At 39.2% G+C, this 19,848-nt stretch overlaps 2 protein-coding genes across 2 annotated transcripts; both read left to right on the top strand.

Annotated features, from left to right (window-relative positions):
* The first annotated feature begins 865 nt into the window (after nt 1-865).
* On the top strand, nt 866-10,901 carry LOC124117224 (secretory immunoglobulin A-binding protein EsiB-like). Its single transcript, XM_046479001.2, has 4 exons — nt 866-1,060; nt 5,159-5,346; nt 6,454-6,540; nt 8,318-10,901. Exons 1-4 carry the CDS (start codon nt 902-904, stop codon nt 8,412-8,414), a joined length of 531 nt encoding a protein of 176 aa, XP_046334957.1. The 5' UTR covers nt 866-901; the 3' UTR covers nt 8,415-10,901.
* A 3,487-nt stretch (nt 10,902-14,388) lies between these two features.
* On the top strand, nt 14,389-19,244 carry LOC124117223 (dynein light chain roadblock-type 2-like). Its single transcript, XM_046479000.2, has 4 exons — nt 14,389-14,535; nt 16,832-16,907; nt 18,076-18,243; nt 18,890-19,244. Exons 1-4 carry the CDS (start codon nt 14,533-14,535, stop codon nt 18,922-18,924), a joined length of 282 nt encoding a protein of 93 aa, XP_046334956.1. The 5' UTR covers nt 14,389-14,532; the 3' UTR covers nt 18,925-19,244.
* Nucleotides 19,245-19,848: the final 604 nt, after the last annotated feature.

Below are 19,848 nucleotides of genomic sequence, written 5' to 3'. Positions count from 1 at the left end.
AAACATTAGAAGGTTTACAGGTGAGTGAGTGAGTGAGTTGGATTTAACGCCGCTTTTAACAGTATTCCAGTTATATCACGTCGTGTCAGCTTAATGTGGGAGGAAAGCCCGAAGTGATGCAGGTCTTAGACGTTTACCACTTCGGTGAAACCCACGAGCACGGGTATGGTGCTGACAAACCTAGAAACATAATCGGGGCGAACCGGGATTCGAACCCACAATCATAGGTTTCTGGCGTGCCGAAGAGACGCAACTCTGCACAGTGAATGGCGGCGCCTTAGACGACTTGACCAGGGTTCGGTTCCCGACTTGGGTACAATGTGTGAAGCCCATTTCTGGTGTCCCCCGCCGTGATATTGCTGGAATAGTGATAAAAGCGGCATAAAACCGTACTCAGTCCTAGTTCATAAAAAAGGTGCGATTTAAAGTTAAATTAGTAAAAAATATCCAAAAATATAAAATATATTAAAGATTTTTTAAAATGTTGAATCTGCATACCAATTACGATTATATTTGCGTGTCACGTACCACACTGATGAGTCCCGAATACCCTCTAAAGAGACCCCCGAATCCCGCGTACTGTAAGGGGGGTGGGGTTGTCAGCCTCAGTATGTTGTGAGAAAGATATCACTGCTCATTTTATGTTGGCTTTTGTTGGTAAATGGCAAAACTATGCAAATAACAGATGCGGCTTGAATAGGGACCTTGACTTAGAATTAGTGGGGTATAGAAACACGATCCCAAACAACATGATGTCATTTAATCGATATCATTAACCACGTGTACACCACTAATAGTTGTTGGATGCTGATTGTTGACGTCGCAAGGTGCCCGTGGTAGTCATGGCAACAACCAAGCTCCAGCAGCCGGCCACGTACAGAGGTGAACACATGAACTCAAGATGGCGACCGCAAGCTCTGCGGGCATCGGTGGAGCCGAACTTCGACAGCGCTATCAGCCAGAACAAGACCCAGAATGGAATTCAGATTTGCCTTACGGGGGCAAGGTTTATCTTGCTCGGAAGAAGAAGGCCGATCCTACATATGTACGAGTCTTGGAGGTGAGTCAGTTCACGGTGAAGTTGGTCAGGGGTCCTGGGACGTTGGTGCCATGTGATGTATTTCAGAACAGTCAATAATCGAGCTCAGTCTTTATTCAGATCTTGCCAGAAAAAGAGTAAGACGTAGCTTAATTTGTTGGGGCAAGACAAGTATATTTTAGTATTGTATTATTTACATTTGTATGTCGGCGTCTGCAGACAGATAAGATTATTTCAAATTGCGGTTGAAACCAGTTAATGGGCGCCATCAATGATTGATTAACCTTTGTTGTTATCCACGGGAAGTGATGCGGATCGGTAGTGGACACACACAACAGACTGGTTCGATAAACTGCGTCTTCGGGTTGATAGCAGAAATGACATCAAGCTTAAAGGGGCACTGATCTAAAGGACTGGTTGTTGCCTTTGTTATTGTTTCCCCCCCGTGAGTACCCGGATGATACGCAACGCAACTGAGCGTGACCAGAGACTGGGGTACCGTCTGCAAGGACAGCTAAATAAACTTGGAGGCTGGAGGCAATATTTGTTTATGCATTTTTGAACACTGATTGGTTAACTGTGATCTATAAAGATTTCGACAAAGGGCGCATGTTAATTCATTTCTTCAGCCTAAACAAACAGACAAAAAGAACAAGGGAGCTCATCGCATGTCGTCATTTGGAAATACCCCAGATGGTTATAGTTTAATACTAAAAACAGTATCCATGCAGTGAAAGCATTTTCGGATTTCGGCTTGCGTCGATAATACGATTACTACTCCCTTGTTGTCATCCACGTTTTCTCGTATAACCCCACACTTGTGTATTTGTCGTCATTCACTTGATGCTCAATTAATGAATTTATTACAGGTACAATTAGTGGTAGCACCACTTATATTACCTGACAAAAGGTTCCCATTTGGCATTTATTGTGTCTGGGGTAATTATTCAATCTAAATCCAGGTTTGAAGTGAGGTGAAATGTGTGTTATGGAATATGCACGTAGCAGCCCAGCAAGAGATGAATGATCAGTTGATTTACTTTTTTTTTGTAAATCAACGGATCGTTCCTAGTCATCAAAGGATTAACAGAAAATAGGTTGATTGATTAATGACCGTTATCTTGCACAGTGGATATGTCAAGAGTGAGTGTTTACATGTCTAGTTTTACTAAAACAAAGGGAATACACTCATATCATGGCGCGAAGTGCCGATGTAAAAACAACATACTTTGTTCAAAGGATTAACCGATAATGTGATTGATTGCTCATTGTTATCTAACTCAACGGCATTTTTAGGAACCGTGGACGCTATGAAAATAGTTGTCACGTGGGCTTTCTCAGCCGACCATTGAGACTTGACACCTATGTAAAACACCTGAAATAATCCAAGTGATCAGTTGAGAAACGAACACGGGTTATAATATCCCGAAACGACATATATCTTTTAAAATATTTGATTGTTACTGAGACACGTGACATCGATTAAGTTTCTTTGTACATCTGCAGACGTCTGGGATATTGTTCCTTTGTGTGGATATTCACGGATACATTCCTCGAACAAGGACGCTGCCTAAAATTTATACACATAAATTTGGTAGGTTGTATTTATGATATTTGCATTTTGTTTTCCTTCATTTGAACCGATACGTTTTCCCTACGTCTTGGTTGGGAAATTCTTCAATGCGCGATAGACGTTGTTTTCACAGGTCTTTTCCTTTGTAAGCGTGTATATATTACCGTCAATTTGTAAAATGTGATTCTCTCAGGCAATTTATAAAATGTGTAAATATTTCAGTCATTTTGACTAAAAAATCTGTCCAGATTGATTAAGACGATCAAAAAGGCCTACAAACATCACAACAGATTATTATGTAGGATTAGAAGCCAAACAACATAGAAATGTACTTTTCTCAACGTAACATTTTCAGTCTCTTGGTGATGACATTAAACATCAAAATGTTTGGAATTCGTTATCATAATAATACAGATGGAAATGTTTTTCAGTTACTTTGTAAAATAAATGAATATTTAGACGTTTAATAAATTTGTTACACATTTGACAGCAAAAAAAATACACACTATAAAAAATCAATGCTCAGGTGAAATATGTACTTTGTGTTGCAAGTCAAAATAGTGTAAACGAAAATCGCAAAATTACCAAGCAAGTGACTTATCAAAACTTCGTCACCATTACCGATGCTACTCACAAAGATACCTACATTTCCTTATTATCTCGAAAACTGTATTTCATTTTGTTGATCAATGTGACCATACGCCCTTATTACTACCCATAAAAGTGACTAATGCGCTTACGAATGGCGCAGCAGAGGTCGCAAACTAGTCTAGATTTCTGCTATACATCCGGGTATTCACTGGGGAAAAACAATAACAAAGGCAACAACCAGTCCCGGGGAATTGCGTTAGATCAGTGCCCCTTTAATGAAATGTGTGGAGACATTAATTATGGAGATTTAATCATCAATATTTAATATTCTGTCATTGATTTTGATCATCTTTCAAATACGTTTAATTTGATAGTCATGTTGTGATTGAGACCACGTCTCTGGATTCATATTTAATTGTTTCAAACTGCTCTTCATTTAAACTGATTGAAGTATGCAGAATTCCTGCCATAATCATGGCTTTCATGGTAATGAAACATACATTTATTCAGTGTACACAGTCTTAGTTCTTTCTCAGGATCAGCAATTCTAAGCCTTTTGAAGTGAATTGGGTTGTTTTGGTGTCAAGTAGGGCCAATATTTTACCTTATTTCACAGATCATACATACAGTACAGTTTGTAGTAAGTGAGTGAGTTGGGTTTAACTAGTCTTCAGTATTCCAGTCATATCATGGGGTGTCTGCGTTATGATGGAGGAAAGCCCAAAGTGAGGCAGGTCTCATGGCGAAACCCACAAGCATGGGTATTGTGCTGACAAACATAGAAACATAATTTGGGGAACCGGGATTCGAACCTACAATCATAGGTTTCTGCACAGTGATTTGCTTTACCCTTGCTCCCTTTCAATAAAACAACAACAAATAAGCAAAGAAAATACAGATAGGATACAACATGATTGTGATTGAAAGTATGCTTATTACAAACCCCTGCCTGCTAGAAGTTGCTTAAACTTGTTATGAGAGCTATTTTGTGGAATAGTCTATGTATTGTCGTACATTCAGAGTTGAACCTCATCAAACACTGGCTTTTCATGGACTAAGTACTATCTACTGTTATGAATAAATCCATGCCATCTCAAATATTTTTCTTTCCAAATCTAAGAGTCTAAGACGACGCAATCGCTGTGCAGAGTTGCGACCCTTGGACGCGCCAGAAACCTATGATTGTGGGTTCGAATCCCGATTCGCCCCGATTATGTTTCTAGGTTTGTCAGCACCATACCCGTGCTTGTGGGTTTCACCGAAGTGGTAAACGTCTTAAGACCTGCATCACTTCAGACTTTCCTCTCACATTAAGCTGACATGCCGCTATATAACTGGAATAATGTTAAAAGCAGCCTTATGTTAAACCAAACTCACTTTCTTTCGAAATCACAAGGAAACAAACCTGCATACATGCTCTTTATTGGTGAGAAGATTTTTCAATATTATTTAATGCTGTTGGTTAGTGGACTGTCTACCCATTTCAGGTACTTAAGCATACGGGTGCTATGTTTCCTACCCATGCTATGTTTCAGGTATTTTAGCCAATCCATGCTAAGTTTCAGGTACTTAAGCCTACCGGTGCTATGTTTCAGGTAGTTCAGTCTACCCATGCTTTGCTTCAGGTTCTTAAACTCAATGGTGCTATGTTTCAGGTACTTTAGCCTACCCATGCTATGTTTCAGGTACTGTAGCCTACCCATGCTATGTTTCAGGTACTTTAACCTACCCATGCTATGTTTCAGGTACTTTAGCCTACCCATGCTATGTTTCAGGTACTTTAACCTACCCATGCTTTGTTTCAGGTACTTTAGCCTACCCATGCTATGTTTCAGGTACTTTAGCCTACCCATGCTTTGTTTCAGGTACTTTAGCCTACCCATGCTATGTTTCAGGTACTTTAGCCTACGCATGCTATGTTTCAGGTACTTTAGCCTACCCATGCTATGTTTCAGGTACTACTGATTGTGTTCACAGTGTCACTGGTCATCTATGCCTACTTCTACTTTGACCACCTGCATTTCCACATTGCGCATGCCTATGCACATATGGGCTATGCAACTGCACAGCACCAGGTGGGGCAGCGGTACCTGCATGGCAAGGGGATAGACCGACATGCTGGCAAGGCCATGGAGTGGTTCAGGTAAACCGCTAGACTGACATCTAGTCTCTGAAATGACAATATTTTACAGAGAAACAAAACATTTTCCGAAACTGCAGTAATCTAAACTTGCCAACTATTTTAGACTTGCAACAGCTGTATTGGAAAAATTTGTTTCAGGGTCTGTATGACAGTCTATTAAAATGCAAGCAGCTTCAGAATAATTTTGATAGGTGATCTAAATTAAACATGAAAGCCAGGGGGCCCTTGTCATAACCCAAATGACGAAGTAAAGTGTGAATTATTTTAGTAAGTGTTCCAAAGGTACATGCAAATACCATTACAGAAAACTTTCATGGACACAAGGACCACTCTTAATATCGAACATTGCCAATTGTTGTGGTGTCGTGGCTTGTTGCCGGCCACTGTATTTGGAAATGCTGTCCAAGGCAACATTCATTTATTCACTCACCAGCTTTTACATGTACAACTTTCGTTCAGATTGTAACATGTCATGAAATGTAGAATCAAATAGCAAATGGTTTTTTTCATTCCCAAGGATTGAACACGCAACGTTCATATCTGTTTTGTTTGTTTGTTGTTTGTCGCACTCAGCAATATTCCTGCCATATGACGACAGTCTGTGAATAATCAAGTCTGGACCAGACAATCCAGGGATTGACATCATGTGCATCGATCTATGCAATTGGGATACAATGAGTCTTTATTATGACATGCATCAACCAAGTCAGCGAGCCTGACCACCCCATCCCATTAGTCGCCTTTTATGACAGGCAAAGTTGCCTTCATAGATCGTTTGACCATGAGTCTAGTGGGGTAGTGTTATAGCCTTGTGGTTAAAGCATTCTCTCGTCATGAAGAGTTCAATTTCCCACATGAAGTACCAGGGGTAAACATAACTGCTGGTCCTTTGGCCCGTGGCTGGCAGAAATAGCAGAAGGCCTGCTGTTACTTGAATTGAGTGTCCTGTAGGACAGGTTGATGGCCCATGCTTATACATGTTGTGATTCACCTGCAAGATTTGGGGAGTGTCGATGCCAGCTGGTCCTACTGAGATGCTGGTTGTTTTCAGTAGTTCCTCTGTTGTGTTCAACAATATTTGCTGATTCTGCATATTTTCTATTTCAGGAAGGCTGCCGATCAAGGTCATCCCCATGCCTCCTACAACCTAGCCATCGGGTACCTCCGGGGTCTCAAGACTGACATCAAAACAGGGTCAGAAGATGGTTACATTCTTATGCAGCAGTAGAAACTAACGTTTTTTGTCCTCTTGTCCTAATTATGATAACATATAGCAATACAGTCATGCCCCGCTTATACGGACTTCAGATATCCGGAAACCTTGGTTCCTGGACGATTTTTATTCAAAACGAAATAATTACTATATAAATTTACCCGCATATATACGGAAATTCAGTTTCCGGAACCGGATGGTCATTTTCATACACAAAACACTGAAATGCACACAAAATTGTCTCACTTACCCGGACAATACACTTCCGCTGGTGGTAATCCTTTGATTCGTGAGAAGTCAATTAACCAAGTGACACTGAGTTACGTTTGAGACGAGCTTGTTTATTGTACATGTACATTCGATAAATATGGCATCTGTGGAGGTCAGAGGTCAGAGGTTGTGACTTCAACCAGCGAAACGTAAGCGACACGCAGTTACAGCACGCGAAAAAAGGGAAATTTGTCTGTTTAAGGAAAAACACCCGTCAGCAAGTTTGAAAACTATCAGTAAGCATTATGGCACTGAATTTAGACATACCATAGGAAAATTGACAATTGGTGACATTTTATAAGACAAACAGAAGTGGCTAAATCTCCCGGAAAATTCAAATGACTTATGACGATCCCGTGTAGCAAAACACCAGAAGATGGAAGATGCATTATATCTTTGGTTGTGTGACATGACAAGTCATCTGTCATGAGTTGCATAATTGAAGGGAAGTAAGTCTTCCAGTATGAAGCTGGTTTCAGTTATACGGAAATTCGTTTTTACGGACGAATTGTGAAATGACGCAAGTGTCCGTATAAACGAGGCACGACTGTACCCTTGACATATTTCTAAAGCAGTTATGTACAAAATTAGTGAACATAGGCATTTCAGCAGAAGAATGTTTGCTGGACCATTCAAAATATAATCAACATATCATTAATGTGTGGTTACCTGTGTTACCTTGTTCAGTGTGTGGCTCATGCTATCAACCTGTGGTCTGTGTGGCCTGGGTTTGTTTATTTACAACTCCACTCCCTGTGATATAGCTGTAATATTGCTGACTTGGGTTTTAAACCACTTTCACTCACTTGTTTAGATTCCTGTAGAAAGTGGTAAGTGAACCTAATATATATAGTCCGCGTGCGCTTTTCTACATGTATGTCATTATGCTTGCTAATAGTAGTATTTCTGCTTGTGATTAATATTATACTTGTAATGTTTATGTTGAGTGTCAGTGAGGATAAATGCACTTCTGTGTGGGGTGGGAGGTCATCAGTGTGTGTGTGTGTGTGTGTGTGTGTGTGTGTGTGTGTGTGTGTGTGTGTGTGTGTGTGTGTGTGTGTGTGTGTGTGTGTGTGTGTGTGTGTGTGTGTGTGTGTGTGTGTGTGTGTGTGTGTGTGTGTGTTCATTCATTAGTGTGTCTACGTGTTTGTGTATGATTGTGTGTGCATGACTGTATAAGTAATTTGGCGTGAGAGAGTGTGTGTGCTCGTAACTTAATCTATTTAAACGTTGTGTTGGTATATGTCTTAATTTATCTTATCCGGATCATGACGCTATACATATGATCTTATGTCTAGTGTCACGTAGGCCATAAGTGGTCGGATGTTATATTTTATTGTTTGTGTACGTGTTTTAGTATGAAGTGTAGATAACATGGGACACTATAATAAACATAAATCTCCCTCTCTCTTTCTCTCTCTCTCTCTCTCTCTCTCTCTCTCTCTCTCGTTAACTCATTTATTTCTATGTTATTTGTCTCTTTTACAGAGAAGCCCACACATTGATTCATCACGCAGCCTCGAAAGGAGTATCCGAGGCTCACAAGGTCCTCAATGAGGTCTGTGCCAAAGGAGGCTGTGATTAGGTCACAGAGAGTCTCACCTGATCTGTGTGTTACAGGATTTATCTAGACCTGCTCAGTGGGAGAGGTGCACCACTCATGTCTGTAGCAAATGTCAGTAAAAATTCCCAAATGAAATAGAATATTCCCAAATCATTAATGGTAATCAGTATTATGTCTTTGAGGTGACTTGTACTTCACTGGTAACTAGACCAATAAAAGGGAAGAAGCTTTAATCTTTAGTACTAAATTATTGCATTGAATGCAATGTTAAATTACCTCTGAATTTAGGAGAAGGAAACTTTCAAAAATTCCAGTTTTGAACAAAATAATGCTGTTTTACTAACTTTCCTGGCAAGTTTGGTATCCTAGATAAATCCTGATGTTATCTGTCCATATATTTCAATGGTCTACTGCTGTATCATCAAAACTGTATATCCGTCCAGTAGAACTACATGTACTTTGAGTCTGAATAATACAGTGTAGGGACATTATGCTTAATTTATCCATCTCCTGGTATGCATTAATGGTATGCAATTTCCATTAAAATTCATTCACTGACTATGGTTCCATGAAGACTGCTGAATTTCTCCGTCTGACAGTTAAATCAAAGGAACACGTCTAGCATAACCTTCTGTTGGATATTTACTTTGTACATTAAAATAAGACTTTGATCTTCTGTTGCATCTTAATTTGGACCATAAAAAATATATATATATATATTTGGATGTTGGTTTGAATAATTCTTTGAACTTAAACATCTGATATGCTACAATGAAGACTGCTGAATGTATTCATCTGACTGTTAAAAGATTGAAACCTGTCTGTCCACCATTATTTTGTCCATTAATGAAAAAGCTCTTTGGGTGTTAGTTTGAATGATTCTTTGAACTTATTCATCTGATATGGTCCCAAGACTGCTGAATTTATCCATCCAAAAGTTAAAGCCATGGACATCCCAATGTTGAATCTTTATTTTCTCCATCACAGAAAATAAATATTTTGGTGTTAAATTAAGTAATTGTTTTCGTCTTCATGTGTGCACTTGTGAGAAAACAAGTTATAATAGCACCAATGTTAATGTAATCATGTTGAGGTGGGTCAGGTGAAATGGGGTTTAACGCCACGTTTAAGATTATTGCACTTGTATAGCAACGCAAGTACTAGTGTTGAGACATGTTACATTACAGTGGGTAGCCTAGTAGGTAAGGTTACTCGTCTCACCTAAGACTGGGTTTGTTTCTCTACAAGGGTACAATGTGTGAAGCCCATTCCCTATGTTAACATCATGATTTGGATGAGTCTTACTGAATGTGGAGCAAACCCGTAGGGCTCAATCTGTATGTCTGTTACCTACAACTTGTGGACTGTTCTTATTAAGAGTTTCCAAATCCACCAGGCTGTTTCTAGATATTTTCATTTCAGAAAAATATCCAGCAGAGAATATGTTTGTGCATATTTTCAAATTATTAAATTCTATTTATGCAATAAAGTTTCTTACTGATATTAAATATTAAATATTTTATTTGTGTTGCAGGGAGCATTTTTACACATATAAAGATGTTGTTAGAGATGTAGTAAAAGATTTTTACACTTATTGTGACGCAAATTTAAACATATATTAGTATTTTGTTATCGGTCATTACCTACTATGAAATGTTCATGTACGTATGTTTGTGTTGGCTGTTTAATTTTGGAAGCGAGCATGATTTAAATATTTTGTTATTATTTGAATTTCAATGATTTTGTCACTATGGTATCTTCTTATGGATGGTTGCCAGCGATGGAAACTAATATTTTTAGCCCACTAGACTTTTTGAAGATGACATATAGCAAAACCCTTTAAAAATGGCAATGTATTACTGGTTGTAATAATACCTTAAATATTGGGCAGTTTGGAAAGGACTATAGGACCAGTGGCGATTTCTATCGCTAGTTTCAGTTTACCTGTGTTAGAAATGTGCAATGGGTTTATGAATGTGTGTTGTTTTCTATATGACATATGGTAACTTGCCAAACCTTTCATATGATTTCACTGTTGTTTTGTAGAGCTGAGGACCTATTTTGGTCTTATCAATACTTGAAGAGTTGGGATTGTTCAGTATGGGGACAAAACCAAACTTGCAACCAAGGCAGCTGTTAAACTATATGAATTTTCATGTTTTTATTTAAAGGACAAGAAAAAGAACAAACAATATTTTCCGTTCACATTTTATATCCCCTCCCCTTTTGTTTATTCAATGCTTTTTATGCTTTTGTTGTGCTTTTATTCCATTCTGTGATGCCTTGTTTTAGAAGATGGTTTGAAATGTTTTCATGTGATGTCAGTGTTGGTACAGGCCACAAATATATCATGAGACAGTGTGCAAATGTATAATCCTAATATGTACCATATGTTCACAAGGTTTCATGCTGATGGAGGATGCTGCTTATCTTCTGCTGCTGTTATGTATGTGCTGTATACACTACTATTTGTTGTTACATGTTGAGAAATAAAATCTATCTAACATATGTACTCTTCTGTCATATTATTTCTTTTTTTCATTATGATTGAATGAGATTGTTGATCGAAGAAGCTATCTTGTGATTCCTGTTTTGCTGACCGGATGGATTGTTGTTCATGCTATCAACCTATAGTATGTTTGGTTATGTACAAGATGATGTGATAATGATGTAATATTGTGACCTTTGGAGTGAAACAACACCCACTCAGACATGATGAAGTCCTGGTGGAAATGAAATGGACAAATAACGGTTGCACTGTTACATGTTCTGTGTAAATGTTGAAATATTGATAGGCAGTGCAGTGTTGGATTTTACTGACGCTTCTTTCAGTTAAGATTAGTTAAAGTGAAGTGATAGGTAAAGTTATCTCTCTTGGATCTTAAATCAATATTTAGTACTCTTACAATCAAAACAAACTTTTAATTTTATAGGTTGCATAATGTTTATAATGAAAGATAACACTGTGTAGGTCTAAATATAGAATATAAAGCAGATGTTTAGGCTAATTTTTGTCAAGATTTATACTTTAATATGATTGAGGACAACCTCCTTGATCTGTATATACTTGGAATGGGGAACATGGAGATCCGTGCCTACACAAATGTTGGATAACCCATTGCCCCTCGTACATAATCAACGAGATGACTCGTACCCAAAACAACGTATTAAATCTTACACAATTAAGATATATATGATTTTAAACATTATTCGCTTCTGTTAATATATATTTATCTGTAGCAATGACCCGGACATGATATTTAACCCTGTAGATGTTGTAGCGCCCGGGATGTCCGGAAAAGCTGCTTCTTTGGGACACTGAAAGGGTTAATTGTGACTGGGATTAACCCACTCAACTTAGTGAGTGAAGTGTGAATTGAAAATAAAAGTACAGGATCATTTAGATTTGTGTACGAGTCAACCATATAATGCATGAATGCTCCAAATCAGGTATGGGTCTGGCTGGGCCTGAATGTAGTTGAGCAGGAACACCCTGATATGTATGTAGTCGAGTACAACCCCTCTGGTCTCCACGTAGTCGAGTACAACCCCTCTGGTCTCCACGTAGTCGAGTACAACCTCCCTGGTCTCCACGTAGTCGAGTACAACCCCTCTGGTCTCCATGTAGTCGAGTACAACCTCCCTGGTCTCCACGTAGTCGAGTACAACCTCCCTTGCCTCCACGTAGTCGAGTACAACCTCCCTGGTCCGTATGTTGTCGAGTACAACCTCCCTGGTCTGTATGTAGTCGAGTACAACCTCCCTGGTCCGTATGTAGTCGAGTACAACCTCCCTGGTCCGTATGTAGTCGAGTACAACCTCCCTGGTCTGTATGTAGTCGAGTACAACCTCCCTGGTCCGTATGTAGTCAAGTACAATCTCCCTGGCCTGTATGTAGTCGAGTACAATCTCCCTGGCCTGTATGTAGTCGAGTACAACCCCCCCTGGCCTGTATGTAGTCGAGGGGCGGTTGGGTAGTCTTGTGGTTAAAGCGTTCGCTCGTCACGCTGAAGGCACGGGTTCGATTCCCCACATGGATACAATGTGTGAAGCCCATATCTGGTGTCCCCCGCCGTGATATTGCTGGAATATTGCTAAAAGCGGCGTAAAACCATACTCACTCACTCGTATGTAGTCGAGTACAACCTCCCTGGCCTGTATGTAGTCGAGTACAACCTCCCTGGCCTGTGTGTAGTCGAGTACAACCTCCCTGGCCTGTATGTAGTCGAGTACAACCTCCCTGGCCTGTATGTAGTCGAGTACAATCTCCCTGTTCTGTATGTAGTCGAGTACAACCTCCCTGGTCTGTATGTAGTCGAGTACAACCTCCCTGGTATGTATGTAGTCAAGTACAACCTCCCTGGTCCGTATGTAGTCGAGTACAACCTCCCTGGCCTGTATGTAGTCGAGTACAATCTCCCTGGCCTGTATGTAGTCGAGTACAACCTCCCTGGCCTGTATGTAGTCGAGTACAATCTCCCTGGCCTGTATGTAGTCGAGTACAACCTCCCTGGCCTGTATGTAGTCGAGTACAACCTCCCTGGCCTGTATGCAGTCGAGTACAACCTCCCTTGTCTGTATGTAGTCGAGTACAACCTCCCTGGTCTGTATGTAGTCGAGTACAACCTCCCTGGTCTGTATGTAGTCGAGTACAACGTCCCTGGCCTGTATGTAGTCGAGTACAACCTCCCTGGCCTGTATGTAGTCGAGTACAACCTCCCTGGTCTGTATGTAGTCGAGTACAACCTCCCTGGCCTGTATGTAGTCGAGTACAACCTCCCTGGCCTGTGTGTAGTCGAGTACAACCTCCCTGGTCTGTATGTAGTCGAGTACAACCTCCCTGGTCTGTATGTAGTCGAGTACAACCTCACTGGTGTGTATGTAGTCGTCACCCCGTCGTATGAGAGAATAAGGCGCCGCCATCTTTGGTACCGAGATCGTGAGTTCGAATCCGGTTTTTTCAACACCATAACAGTGCTAGTGGGTTTCACCAAAGTGGTTAACGTCTGTTATCTGCATTACTTCGGGCTTTCCTCCCAAATGTATCTGACACGCCGTGATATAACTGGAATTCTGATCAATCCATCGCAATCTCTCAAGTAGTCAGTCAGCTGGAGACACTGATGTCACTCTCCGTGCATACTGTTGTTTGACATGACCGACCCCGACATACAGACTTACTACACACGCGCCCTTCTCTCCTCGGTCTAATCCGGCTTTTCTTTACTCTTAACTTAAGAAATCGACCTTTCGATAACATATTAGTAAGATCTCAAAGAAGTTATATTAATCAGATGTGGGGTATTAAAAGTCTCACTATTATCGAATCTAATTTTCTTAAATGGACAACTACATCTTGCGTATATTTACTCGATGACGCACAGGTATTCACACATAATATGACAATGCTGTAACTTTGAACGAATGTATCATTAGTTTGGATAATGAGGGATTTGAGAAGTAGCTAAATGCAAAGATTATCTCCGGAGCAGAGAACTTGATATTCTGGGGAAGGGGGAAAGTGGAAGGTGTTGGTTTGAAAAAACAAATTCCAGAAATTATTGGAAAAATATATATTTGCCTCTGGTTTTACAAAGAATAATTGTTCGCTTGTCATAATAGATGTCCTGTCAAAATGTAAAGAACCCCATTCTACCCCCCCCCCCCCCCCCCCCCCCCACACACACACACATAAAATGTTTCCCAGTGCAAAGGTGGCATTCGAATTAACTTTACCTTTTTGTACAATTTGTGACAAATTCAAATTTAATGGATCACCTAAGTACCCAAGTACATATTTTTGTGTATGCCTAACATTTCATACACAAGTTTTCTCACTCAAAAGAACAGACTATTTGCTATCTTCGATGTGTATTGTATTTGAAAAGAACAAATTAGTAAAGATTAATTTAACAGTAAGCCATTTATCCTTCACCGGTGTTGATATGGAAACACGGATAACAAAACCTAGCAACCCCAACCAAGTCACGTGACAGAAGGCATAACCTCGGCTGTATCCGTGATAAGCGCGACATTTGCCGATTGCTTGTGAACCGGAAGTGTCGAAGTAAACGCAGGCAGTTTCTTGTCAACACAGGTAGAGTGACATACCCTAGCAACGACACCCTGATCTGCAATCATGGTGAGTATTTTCAAGTAAATATGCAGAGAAAATGAGTATTTTCATGAACTACTGATGACTGAAACGTTCTTATTTGTTTGATCGATGTTTTAAGCAGGTCATATTCCTATATGAGTCACACAATGTATAGACGAATTTCTGATGTTTCTCTTCTCTTCATAGTGCAAGCACCTGCACATGTGGAGTACATAACAGCATGTTTTTAAGTAATTCCTAGATGATGTTTAAGTACATGTTTCATTCTTAGCAAGCCTTGTATGTTCTCTCAATGAACTTGTTCATTCTTGTGTACATGATTTTGATCAGGGCGAATGTGGTGTGGGGTGTGTTGTCACAGTTGTCAAGGACTAGAGGCAATAGACACTTGTATTTGTTAGGTTTGTGCATCAGTCATACACATAGTTATACTTGTGATGATGTATCCCCCCCAAAAAAACCTATTCAGTAGATATCTGATAACAGAATGCTCAACAAAGCTTAATACTATCCATATTCAATAATGATTTAGAGTTTCATCACTCCTCCAGAGTTTTGGGCTACCCTTGACCAGGGCAAGATTTCTTCAGCAACTCCCACCTCATTTTCAATAAATCCAATGTCGAGTTTGTTCCATCATTTCCAATTGATATTCCAGCCAAAAGTGTTACCTTAAAATAATGTTCCTACTTCCAAGCACTTTTGGAAACAAGCATTTCTGAGACGCCCAAGTTAACTTGGGCAACCTTTAAACTTTATTGAACATGTCCTTTCTTCGCTGATCCCATACACTGATCCAGTCTGTACAGCTGTTTACTATATTTAACCCTTCACCTCCTATATAAACCAGTTAATTTCACAAGAGCTATAATGCTTGTTTTCATAATAATTGCACATTCCCAAATATCTGAGAGCAGTAGTCAAGGGACTTATTATACTGGGAGCAAATGTGGAATTGGATTCATGTTCATGGATTGTTGTTTCCACTTCAGTTTTTGTAAACATGGATTTATCTAGACCCACTCATAGGCCGATAACTGACCACATGTCTGCAACAAGTGTCAGTAACAATTCCCAGATTGGCATTACAAACTTCCCAGTTCATGTTAAATGGTTATAAGTTTTGGCTTTGTTGGATCGACTTCAATGTCACTGACCAATTTGAGCCAAATAACGATTTCCTCCCAAACTTGCCCACCCAGGGAACTTATGATCGTTTAGAATCCTAGATAAATCCCTGAGTAAAATGTACACAGATAAGCATTCCCATATTTTGTTGTCATGTTGGTCTGTTCATTGTAGATGTGCAATATGACCCTTTCCCCTGTGATAACCGTGAATCTGTATAAGTTTAATTTGAAGCAATATGCATAACAACACTAGTCGTCAGGGTCATAACACAAGAATCAAAGCTTATAAATGTAGGGGGTCCCTAGATTCAAATAAAACAGGAGCAAAACTCAAGGACCCCCTTAAGTTTGAACACTACCTTACAAATCTTTATAAAAAAGAATTCATTATGTTAGCTTCAACATAAACAAAATGAGACAAAAATTGTCAATCAGATTATTATTATGACATTTATATTTAATTAGTATCAGCATGATCAGTGTTTGAAATTAAGTATGAAGTCAAGACTGTAATGTTGTAATTTTTAAAAGGTCCCTAGATTCAGATATTAGGGGTGTCATGATATAACGAAATATTGCTATATTGCTGTTGGTAAGGACTTAAAGTCAATAAATCGATTGTTAAATCAGTTTCCGATCAATAGTATCGATTTCAGTTAGGAATATAATATTGATAGTTTTGATTGTTATCATACCATATCAATAAAATACATGCAATGGTGTTCAAATTTGTTTTTCTTTTGATCATGAGTGGTAGTAATTTACACATGATAATGTGGAAGTTTCATTTTCTTAAATTATAAGCATAAAGAAAAAAATCAGTCATATCTCAAACTTAACTTATTATTTGTTGTTATGGTTATCACATTCAAAGGAAGCTTCAGTTCCAAGGTTTAATTCAACTCTAAAATCCATCTAAATTGATACACAGAAAACTATCGATATTTATCGCAATAGTTGCTTACAATATCAATAGTTATCGCAATAGTGATTTCCAGACCACTAGTCACCCCTATCAGACATTACAGCAGGAAACAACATGCATCCCAGGATCCTTAAATTCAAACATATTTAATAATTCAGCATTATCAATACATTATCATGATAACTGTACATATGTTGCAGTTTATTGCAATAAGAATTGTATGAAGCAATAGCTGAAGTGTAAAAGCTGTTTGTTCTTTTTTCAGTCTGACGTAGAAGAGACTTTCAAGAGGATCCAGGCACACAGAGGAGTCATGGGAATCATTGTAGTCAACTCTGAAGGTAATACTGATTTCTCTAAGCGGAAATGATCATCTAGTTCTATACACCATGACACAGTGATACATCAAGACTCTATGTATCACATCTTAGTGAATATGTCTAGCGTGCTTCATTAATTGTACCAATTCTATTAAATCTTCAGAAAATATTCTAAACTGTAGGTTTTCAGTGTTATGATTTCAGTGTTTAAGGCGACTCAAATTCTATCAAGTTTTCAAAAATGTATTAAATGACAAGTTCAATGTGGCTAATATTGATTTAGGTATGGAAAGCAATCTCATTCAAATCAGATCTAAGTTCTCGCTGCTGCAAAACAAAGATCTGAGGACATCCCATAACTGAGGACATTCCATTTCAAACTACGCTAGAAAAATATGTTTTCACAGTTCTTGATTAAAATTTTGAGAACTGAACAAACGAATATTCCCGAATGTCTAATATATTGTTGCGATTGTATGGCAGTGCGTCCCACGTACTGTACAACGCTTCCTCTGTTCAAATGTTTATTTCATGGAAGTGAGAGATAGATGATAACTTTGACGGAATCAGTCGTATGTCCTCAGATCTTTGTTTAGCGATAGTGTGAACTAAGATCTGATTTTGATAAGATTGGTATGTAAAGGTGACTCAAATTTTGAAATATGTTTTTCATCACAATTTGTGATACCCAAGTTTCTGGTCACAATGGTATCTTCTTGTTTGGATGAGATGTAGCATTTTCATCATAATTTTAATGAATTTGAGTTCCTGTTCATCCAAGGTGCCGCACTTTGCTATGTAGAGTTGTGTCCCTTAGGTCAGAAACCTGTGATTTTGGGTTCAAATCCAATAATCTCCCTCATTATGTTTCTAGGTTTGTCAACATCAGCACACACAGGTGTGTTTCACATCTCTTCAGGACTTCCTCTCTAGCTGAAACAGCATGATAAAACCATAATACTGTTCATGGCGACGTTTGGGCGGGCGGGTAGCCTAGTGGTTAAAGCGTTGGCTCATCACGCCGAAGACCCGGGTTCGATTCCCGACATGGGTACAACGTGTGAAGCCCATTTCTGGTGTCCCCCGCCGTGATATTGCTGGAATATTGCTAAAAGCGGCGTAAAACCATACTCACTCACTCACTCACTCATGGCGACGTCAACCTCACTCATTCCCATGTTTGTTATAGGCATCCCAATCAGGACAACACTGGACAACTCTACCACTGTCCAGTATGCCGGTCTGATTCATTCCTTAGCAGCCAAAGCCAAGAGTTGTATCCGAGATATTGATCCACAGAATGAGTTGTGCTTCTTCAGGCTCAGGACGAAAAAACATGAGATTATGTGTGCACCAGGTGAGGAAAACTCTTGATACTTTGAAGTTTGGTTTCTTTGAAAGGACTAGGCATATAAATCATCAGCGCCCATTTTGACACACTTGAAATGTCAAATTTAATGTTGAGAAATGTTATGACTATTATCACAGATGTTCATTTGGCAAGCAACTAGCTTCTTGTTTCTATCACAATATGAAGTACAAAAGTTTGATGTGAGTGAAAAGGTTTGTTCTTTTCACTTCAGTTAAAATGGATGATCAAATGTGAGAGAGATCATGTAGAAGAGTTGGTTTGTTGTTTAACACCGCACTCAGCAATATTCCAGCTATATGACGGTGGTCTGTAAATAATCGAGTCTGGACCAGACAATCCAGTGACTGATATCATGAGCATCAATCCACGTAATTGGGATCGATGACATGTATAAATCAAGTCAGCGAGCCTGACCACCCGATCCCGTTAGTCACCTTTAACGGCAAGCATGGGTTGCTGAAGACCTATTCTACCCCTAATCTTCACGGGTCATGTAGAAGAGACAAGGTGCCGTTTGAATCAAATTGACCTTGTTTATTTTGCTTGGAGTCAACTTGTCACAGCCAATCCCTGCTGATTTCAATTTTTGTCGTCTTTTCAAAATATTGAGGAATGTTATTTATCGTTTCAGACCAAGATTACTTGATGATTGTCATCCAGAGTTAGGGCCCATCTGTGAGGGAAGACCAGCATGCATTGCTGTGAGGGTGGGGTGGGGGGAGGGGTCGGTCACTCTACATGGACATGGCTGTCATTATCTGGATGTTATTCCAGGATATTTATTCTGCTTCCTGAACCTGGTGTCCTGTATCCGAACAAAATGTTAATGTCAAGTTACTCTTAACTATTACTTACTATTCATCATTCTTTGTACACTTATCATCTCTTAGAATTTGGTGAAAGTCCTGTAGAGTTACATTGAAGTTTTATTTGAATCTATTTATGAAATTGTCATTTGTTATTGAAATTAAATCTTCACCTCTGAATCATGTTTCTTTTTTGTGTTTTACTTTCTTACTCTTAGAAAGGAGAATTTCCTTGCATTGATGGAGGCATGATTGAAGGTGCTGCTATTTTCTGTGCAGAGTTATGTCTCTTTTCTGTGCCAGGATCCGCTAATCTGGGTTCTAGTCTCCGATTTACTTTGTTTCTGATCCTTTGTCAGTACTTACCGCATGGATTTCATGAAAGTGGTCATGAGAAAACAAGGTTATTTTGATAAGTGTTAGAGACAATTCCAAATTGAAAACAGAGACATGGGTATGTTGCCGCTGTTCAAACACAAAGGTCAACCCAGAAATCCGTAAATGACCACTCAAGATCAATGTATAATCAACAAAGTATGTTCAAACTCACAGTTTTAAGTTTACAATCAAAACCAGACATTCTGCTGGCAGGAATTTGTGTTTTCAGATAGGTATCCCATCCACACTTGGCAAGTAGATAAAAGGCAAGTCAGGTCGTAAAAGGCCTGAACCCATGCCCACTGACTTCTGGTATGCCTAAGGGATACAACTCTTCACAGCGAATTGCAACTTAGTCTTAGACATTTGTAAGTGAAAGAATATTGTTTAACGCTGCAGTCATCAA

Source organism: Haliotis rufescens, unplaced genomic scaffold (genome assembly GCF_023055435.1).
Source record: "Haliotis rufescens isolate VD_foot unplaced genomic scaffold, xgHalRufe1.0.p SCAF_17, whole genome shotgun sequence".
NCBI classification, from domain to species: domain Eukaryota; kingdom Metazoa; phylum Mollusca; class Gastropoda; order Lepetellida; family Haliotidae; genus Haliotis; species Haliotis rufescens.
Note: the sequence above shows the minus strand (reverse complement) of the source record. Positions and strands in the feature narration are given on the sequence as shown.